Source organism: Lynx rufus, unplaced genomic scaffold (genome assembly GCF_022079265.1).
Source record: "Lynx rufus isolate CCGP_SWC_20201006 ecotype Redwood Valley unplaced genomic scaffold, mLynRuf1.p SCAF_8, whole genome shotgun sequence".
Taxonomy (NCBI): domain Eukaryota; kingdom Metazoa; phylum Chordata; class Mammalia; order Carnivora; family Felidae; genus Lynx; species Lynx rufus.
In genome coordinates this window covers 90,540,725-90,549,384 of record NW_025814896.1, presented here as the reverse complement: position 1 = coordinate 90,549,384, position 8,660 = coordinate 90,540,725, and the positions used below count along the sequence as shown (strand labels likewise).

At 45.7% G+C, this 8,660-nt stretch overlaps 1 protein-coding gene across 5 annotated transcripts in view; it reads right to left on the bottom strand.

Annotated features, from left to right (window-relative positions):
* Positions 1-2,945: 2,945 nt before the first annotated feature.
* Positions 2,946-8,660, bottom strand: part of DGUOK (deoxyguanosine kinase) — a 28,670-nt gene continuing 22,955 nt past the window's right edge. For 2 of the 5 annotated variants that reach the window (XM_047068387.1, XM_047068391.1), the window contains 3 exons: positions 4,317-4,432; positions 3,610-3,709; positions 2,946-3,170 (listed from right to left, as the gene is read on the bottom strand). In XM_047068387.1, the coding sequence (XP_046924343.1) occupies positions 3,144-3,170; positions 3,610-3,709; positions 4,317-4,432 (243 nt within the window). In that variant the 3' untranslated portion in view covers positions 2,946-3,143. Of the gene's footprint in view, positions 3,171-3,609; positions 4,433-8,660 lie in introns of those variants that run through there. The other 3 variants (XM_047068388.1, XM_047068389.1, XM_047068390.1) reach the window with 2 other exon arrangements.

The following is an 8,660-nucleotide window of genomic DNA, read 5'->3' as shown; positions in this document are numbered from 1 at the left end:
ACAGAATATTCACATTCTTTTTTTTTAAGTTTATTATTTATTTTGAAAGGGGGGAGGGGCAGACAGGGAGGGAGAGAGACCATCCCAAGCAGGCTCCGTGCTGTCAGCACACAGAGCCCAATGCAGGGCTTGATCCCATGAACCGTGTTAATATGACCAGAGCCAGAATCGAGTCGGGACACTTAACTGAGTCACCCAGGCACCCCCGGAACATTCACATTCTGAAGGGCAAAGTTTATGCAGGGAAAGAAATGCTGAATTTCTAGATTTTCAGGCTTTTTCTAAGTGAAGAAGGTGAAGGATAGGAGTGTATTCCTAAATTCTAAACCCACTAGCCTTATGTCGTTTTGAGAAGCTGGGCCTAATGCCTCATTCTCACACAAAGACATTGGCACATGACTTTTTCTCTGCCTGAATACCCTGCCCCATTAATTCTTCAAAATTCGGAACAGTTGCCACTTTCTTAGGGGGGGCTGTCCCAGCTTATGTTGGCTCCTTCTGTCATGGGCCCCCACGGAACACCCGTATGTTTCCTTTTGAACCGCTCACCACATAAGCAATTACTTATCTGCTCTTTCACCCTCACCATCCGATGGCGAATTCTGCAAGGTAAGGACAGCCTGCCTCCGCTGTGCTGTTATCTCCTTGGTCTCTAGCATACAGGAGATACTCACAAATATTTGATGACTGATTAAACGAATGAAGGGTGGGGTCCCAGTGCTCTTATTCTGGCTTTACATTAGTGGTTCCTGAAAATGTAAATGGGAATTAAACATTTGGGCCCCTCAAAGCTAAAGAACCAAAAGCACTGAGTTTCTAAAACGTACCTACCATTCAATGTTCATCCCTGGTCTTGTCCAAAGCCTGAAGCGGCAAACAAACACAAGAACAAGTGGGTCGACAACACTAACAAGAGAATTCAGTGGGAAAAGACAATCATCTTTTCAACAAATGGTGGGACAACTGGATATGCGCATACAAAAGAACGAAGTCAATCCTTACACCACACACACAAATTAACTCAAAATGAACCACAGACCTAATGGAAGAGCCAAAACTATACAACTCCTGGAAGAAACCTTAGGAGCAAACGTTTGTCACCTTGGGTTGTTCAAAACTTTCTTAGACATGACACCAAAAGCCCAAGTGGCAAACTAGACTTGGTCGAAACTCAAAACTTTTGTGCTTCAAAGCACACTATCAAAATACACCCGAGGGAATGGTAGAAAATATTTATAAATCATGTCTCTGGTAAAAACTTGTACCCAGAATATCCAAAGTCTCTTACAACTCAATAATAAAAAGCCAAATAACTGAAGAAAGCACAAAGGATTTGGGTATTTTTCCAAGGAAGAAATACAAATAACAAATAGTAACATGAAAAGACGCTCAAATTCATTAGCCATCAGGGAATGTAAATCAAAACCAGGATAGGATACTAGGACGGCTATAATCGAAATGACAGCAAGTTTTGGCAAGGACCGGGAAAGACTGGGGCCCTCATTTATCGCTGCAGAGAATGTAAAATGGTGCAGCCACTTTGGAAGAGTTTAACAGTTCCTCCAGAGTTACCATTTGACCTGGTAATTCCACTCCTAGATGTATATCCAAGAAAATTTAAAATCCAAAAATCTGTATATGAATTTTCATAGCATTATTCGTAACAGCCCCAAAATGGAATCCACATGTCTATCAATAGATGAATGGATAAACAAAATGTAGTATATCCATACAATGAAATATTTCGTCACAAAAAAGAACGATGTACTGATGCATGTTACAACATGGCTGAACGTGGAGAACCTTGAAAGAAACCAGTCACAAGAGGCTACATATTATGTGATTCCACTTACATGAAATCTCCAGAAGAGTCATATCTAGAGACAGAAAGTAGACTGGTGACTTCCTAGAGCTGCACTGGGGTGGAAGAAGTAAGGGTGATGGGGAACAGGGAGTGACTGCTAGTTGGTTGGCAATTTTTCTCGGGGTGCTGAAGACATTCTGGAATTGACTATGGTGATGGTTGCTCAACCCTATCGACCATACTAAAAACCACTGAATTGTGCACTTTAATTAGGTGAATTGTATGGTACGTGAATTGTATCTCAATAAAACTGTTAAAAATTTAAGTATGATAAAGAAATGCTGTACTTCCATTTCACGACAGCACACATTTGTCAGAAGCCAATCTCATGCTCGTTTCCCCAACCATAAAGAGAAACACAGGTTTCTGTCTCCTGGGACGCTGACTTCTGAGCTTATTCGTTTTCCTGTGTGCCTGCACGACTGTTAAGGGCTCAGTGCAGGGATTCATGGAGCTGCAGGCTTCTTGCAATGGAGCATTTCGATTCTACGGAGCCATGCATTTTTCTCTTGACAATAAATTGTCCTTGGAGCTTGAAGTGCAGCACAAAAAATTCTTTTTCCAGCACAGTCACTCCATTAAGATCACCTGAAACTCACTGGGTATATTTAGGGCAGGCCAGAGTGCCAGGATGACTGAATCCTAAATGCAAGATGCTGGGACTTTTGGGCTCATGATTTGTTTTCTCCCTCCCTCCATCTTCCTTTGGCCCAGGTTCTTCAGCTCTAGCAGAAAGGTCAGAGCACCCCACACCCCCAAGCAAAAGTGCTGGATGGGAAGAGACAGGAGCATCCTGGAGTTCGGGTTCCATTCCCTAGTGCTGGGGGCCTGCACTGAGTGTCCACACTCTCCCGAACCTCTGTACTTCCCTCCTTCGTGCCCAGGGCAGGGCTTGGATGGGAGTCCTGGGAACAATCCCAGCCCAGGCGCATCAGAGGGAACAAGTGAGCACACAGGGAAGTCTAGGTGGTGAAGGATTGAAGAGAAAAGCTATGGCTGTTCTCAGGTGAAAATGGCTCATCTAGAGGGAGATTCAGAGCGGGCACCAAGAAATATGCACAGGGATAAACCAACAACTGGATTAACAGAATAAGCAAAACTTCCACTTTATTTTAGAAGCCTTTGAGACATAGAAGACAGTAACTGCAAAGTCGAAGGCTAACCCAAACCATGCACCTGAGTGTCAGAGCACTCTAGGGGCAAAAGGCGATGGAAAGGTGCATGACTTGGGATTTTTCCAGCTTTAGAAACTCAGAGAGCCAGAACATCCCGGGACTGGTTACAGATTATTTACAAAGGTGTTTACCTGTGCGAAAGAGAAAAACCAAAAGTTATATTTCACATTTTTAGCACTCTACAACAGTCCACCCACACTGCATATGTAGCCGAGCCCACGAGGTTTTGTGAGGAAGGGAAAATAGGCATGGGGGAGAAATGGGACCTGCTCAGGGTCATACAGTATCAAGTGGCAGAGCTGGGAATAGAATCCATAAATTGTATTTCCCCAGTTCTAAAATACCTTTGAGGAGGAAGTTAGCTGGGAAGTCAATTATTTAACAATTATTAGCCCAAAATACTTTAGAGAATAGGGATTATATTTGTGACATGTACAAGGTCCCACGGGCTTTGGAGTGTGCAATGCAATTTGAAGCACAAAGCATAAGACCATCATTCTGAAGTCTGAAGCAAAGACAAAAGCGCAATAAAGGAAAATCACGAGATGCAGGAGTTAAGATCCTCCCCACCTTTTTCAAGAGTTCTTCTTGTTTGGTTTCTTCTTCAGAAAAATCATCATTGACATCCAATACCAGCACCGGAATGTTCAGCAGAGCCTCAAAGTGGAGCCTTGTAAGAAGCATGAACGTTTTAGGGGACAGAAAAAAGAAAGCTGAGCCAACCTTCACATACTTACCAAGTCTTAGTAATCCATAGAAGAGATCTAAAGTCACATGGCTTCTCAATGAAATGGCATGTAAATAGCAATTTGAAAACGAGTTTAATAAAGTTGGCCAGAAAGAGGAAGGCTGAAATTTCTCTTTAGTCTTGAAATGGATACGGAAGGTCAGAGCCCTACACATTTCCAGTGGACAGCATGCCGAGCCCGAAGGAAGGAAAGGCCAAAACTAGGACTGTCAACTTAGTAAGAAGGACAATTTCTCCAGAAATTTTCAGACCTTCACCCTGAGCTAACTATATCACTATCCTCAATCACAATGTTCAATCTAGGGTAATGTTAAAAAACAAAAAAGGTGAGAAACAGAATCTAATAAAAAGTCTCTTAGCATATAGATTACATCTAACATTTAAGTTTCTGAGTTGGATAATGCTTGGCATTTCCAACCACTCGGTACATTCTCAACCTTCTTATGGGGCTGCATGCTGAACTCATGTTTGGGCAACTGGCTTGTAGGGACACAGGTGTCTGTGTGGTGCTGCCCTCTTCTCTGCTTACCTGGTTGTCTTGTGAACAAGCCAGGCTTCGTGTTGACTGTGAAGCTGCTCGAGATATGCCAGCTCAATTCCTTTCTCCTCTTCCCTGGCCCTGTGGTGTAGTCTCTTCCAGCAAACCTAAAAGACAATCCCCAGGCCCTGCTGAGCTCATGTGCTATCCTGGCTGTGACAATGCAGTCCTCAGGGGCTCTCTGACTCAACTCATGATGTCTATCCTGAGAACGGTAAGCCATGACTTTGCTTCTACTGTCTGGTTTTCTTATTCAATCACAGGCTAATGGCAAACTTCATCAACCCTTTTTTTTCTTCTTCCCAATCCCATCCAGGAAGTCCCTAAATTCTCTTTAATCTCTCTCACCTCTGTCCTAGTCAGGTCCTTATCACCTCTCACTCAGATGGTGGCAAGAGCCTTCTGGCTCTCTGCGTTCTGGAGGCGGTGAAGTGCATGGGAACGGCACAGGCCTTAAAGTCAGAAAACCCACAATGCGATTCCTGTCTTCGCCTTGTACTAGTGGTGCAAGCTCTGTGGGCTTCCCTCTCCTCCCCTCCACTCACCCCATGGGGAGTTGGTGAGGACTCACCAAGGTAAGCCATGTCAAGTTCCTGGCCAAAGCTGCTCTCTCCTCCCAGTGAGACCCCTCCACCCACCCTTCCTGAGTGCTGCAGGAGAGTGGCGGTGCGCTCCTTGCTGCGAACACTTCCCAGGCTCGGTACTACCTACAGCCACAGAGCCCCAGGTTCAAGGAAGCATGAGGAGCATATTTACAAAATGGAAAATCTGAAACACGACTTTCATATCCTTTCACTCACTGAGTCTGCAGCAGAATGCAAACTCTGCCCAGGTCGAAGATAAAACAAAGAAGTAAAAAAAAAGTGAGGCTTAAGACTAACTCTCCTTCCCTCCCCCTTTCCAGAGAGTGCATGATTCCACTCTGCCTTCACCTGGTAGAAAAGTCTGACGCACACTGGCTCAGAGAATGTCTTCTTCTCCTTTACCTGTCACACAAGGCCATCCCAGATGCTGGCCGTCCCCCCTACCTCTCCACCTTCATCCTTAGCACCTCCCTGGACTCAGTGCCAGTAGCCAGATCGGACCCGCAGGACAGGCCGAGCTCTTTACCACCTTGAGACTTTTGCTCCAAATCTTTGTTTTGCCTGATTGCTTTCCTTCCTCTTTCCACATGGCAAACATTTCATCATTCAATGTCACCTGTCCTGGGAAGAACAGGTGGAGTAGCCCACTGATCTAGGGCTACCCTCTTTCAAACACTTAAAAAACTTTATCCCAAATGTAAACTTCAGCTGCAAATGAAGCACACAATACTCCCAAAGACGCACAGAGTCCTTGCTGTTTCCCTGTCACTCAGCCCTTCCTCTAAGGGGACGAAATCATGTAAACAAATTTCATTTATGAGCTTATGTCCAACTTTTCAAACTGATTAACAGAGACAGATCTGACACGTTAATACTTCTAGCACCCATTCCTTCTCGCCAATCTTTTCCCCTAATCAACTATCATCCCAAACTTAGATGAAGTCCTTGTCCTTGGGATTTTATAATTTACTTAGACAATAGGTAAACCAACATGCAAAACAGTGAATCAAGTGCTAAACTGTGAGCTTTGGATCTTTCTTCAGTGTAGCAGTTCAGATCAGGGAGGGAGCAGCTGTGCCCCAGAGTCAGAGAGGTGTTCCCTGGAGGAGGCAGGGCCCCCCCCCGCTTTACTTCTAGTACCAGCTCCTGAGCACCACTCGGAGAGCCGGCGCTGTGCCAGGCCCTGGGGAAACACAGGCCGCCGGTGGCATTTCAGCTGTCTCAGGAGACAGAGGGAGGCGTGTACAGGGAGCTCTGAGAGCACAGAGGCTGGGAGCCAGAGTCTGTCTTGTTCAGGGCCGAGCGCCGGGCTGGCACAGCCAGTGGTCAGTGAAAACTCTGTTGCCTGCCGCCGTTTGCTGAGTCCATTTCTGCCCTCGTCTCCCTGGCTCTGTTAACCTTTTTCTTCTGCTTTCATCTTCTCCATTTCTACTTTCTTTCACCATGAACCTGCTTTCTTCTTCCTCTTTCTGCCTATACACCCCACCCTTACTGCTGATGGCTTCAAGACATTTCCCCTTGTTCTCCTCCCTTCCCCATCACACAGCTTTACACCCCCAACTTCTAGCTGCCCAGTTCTCGATACCACAGCAACCAATGTTAATTTTGTATACTTTCAGAAATATTTTATGCATATACACATTCTTACCACCACTTTTTAAAAAAACACCATACTTGTAAAAGGTGTCCCACTACATCCCCTGTGCTGGCTTTTCTTCACTTAACAATTAGTATTTTCCCATCTTTTTTATGGCTTTAGAGTTTTCCAATATATGGATAGAGCACAATACATTCAACTGATCCCTACTGATGACCACTTGGGTTGTTTCCAATAATCTGTTATTTACAAACACTGCTGTCTTGCACATGAGCCATTGTGCCCATTTGGGAGCATATTTATGGTATAAATTCCAAGGAGCGTGATTAACAGGTAAACTCCTACTCCAAACATTTGGCAAAATTCTTATTTTACTGGTACGGCTACATCAATTTTTTTTTAAGTAGGCTTCACACCCAGCACGGAGCCCAATGTAGGGCTTGAACCCATGACAGTAGGATCAAGAACTGAGCTGAGACCAAGAATCAGACGCTTAACTGACTGAGCCGCCAAGATGCCCCTCAACAAATTCTTTTCTTCAAAAGTCATATGCAAACAGTTCTTTAGACCTGTGTCTCTTGGTATCAGTCCTCACAAAAGGACACACCTGAATGTAAGAAGGGCGGTGTAGCTGCACACAGCAAGCGGGGACCTTCTTGCTGATCTGCCCCCTTGACCAACCACCGCAGGAAGAGAGGCTGCTTGGACACTGAACTGTGACCGCTAGTGGTTCTGGCCACTCTACTTCCCAAGCCCAAGCCTGGGTGCCACGGGCACCAGGCATTTCCGGCATACTAGCTCCATGCTGCTGACAGTCCCCGGCAGGGCTGCACTCTCTTCCTGATTCCATGGGGCTGGGTGGGACACTGAGGAACAGACATTTCTCTTTTGACTGTTTTTTAGGTTGGCTTGCTTGTGTTTTAGAATTTAAGGAAGAGCAGGTAGAAAGGAGCAAAATGCCTACTGAGGTCCATCTCACATGCTCTAAACTCAGTATTTCTTTCCCAGGGCTTTGTACTACAGTATTGGGCACTCGCATGGCTTTTCACATGCAGACGTGTTCACGTCTGTTCTCTTCCCTCGAATATGGTCTCCTCTGAATCTCACAGGAGGGGGTCAGGGGTGACTTTGGAGAAGGATATCAGCATTCCTGGGTCTCTGGCTCTAAAACCATCAAAAGACCATCAAAATCCACAACCAGTCTTAAAGCTTTTCTGCTTTTTCTACCATTAAGTTGCAAGAAACCTTCAAAGCCCCTCATTTTTTTTCAACAACCCCCCTCATTCCACCCCTGCTGAAGGAGCTCAGTTAGTCTCTCCACGAAGGTGTGTCAGTCATACCACCACCACTGCGGCCACCATCATCACCACCACCACCGTCACCATCACTTCTCAGTCATTCCAAAGGGCACAAGCAAGTGAGGAAGCCTCTTGCTGGCCTTTTCTCCAGCTCCTGCAAGCCTGTGTGATGGGCTCTCCCACCTATCTTCTGACTACTCAGTCTGCTCTCGGGCCTGCCCCTGTCCACAAGGCTCAGTCCCATCTCTAAAAAGCATGGCCTCTAAAAAAAACAAAACAAAAAAAATAAAAAGCATGGCCTCTAATCAGAAAGGAGCTTTCCTCCTAAGATTATGCAGTATATCTGGTATTTGACTATACGTTACATATGTCTCAAAAGCCGAGAGCAACACACCTCTCAAAAAATACCTCCAGCCTTGACTCAGAATCCCACTCCAGAAGAGCCCTTGGAGACCACTAGTCTCAGCCACTGGATCTAAAAGACAAGGACCCCTCCAGGGGAAAGGTGTCCAGGGTCACTGCCAGTCAAAGACTCTCCTTCCTGGTGCTCCTTCTATGATATCACCCTATTGCATACTAGGCTGGCTCCAGGGTCCAAGTCAGAGAGTCATAAAATGTAACTTCTGTAGTCCATCCTCAAGGTTCAAAAGGCAGCTATAGGGGCTCCTGGGTGGCTCAGTCGGTTGGGCGACCGACTTCGGCTCAGGTCATGATCTCGCAGTTTGTGAGTTCGAGCCCCGTGTCGGGCTCTGTGCTGACAGCTCAGAACCTGAAGCCTGCTTCAGATTCTGTGTCTCCCCGCCCTTCTCTAACCCTCCCCTGCTCACGCTCTGTGTCTATCTCTCAATAATAAATA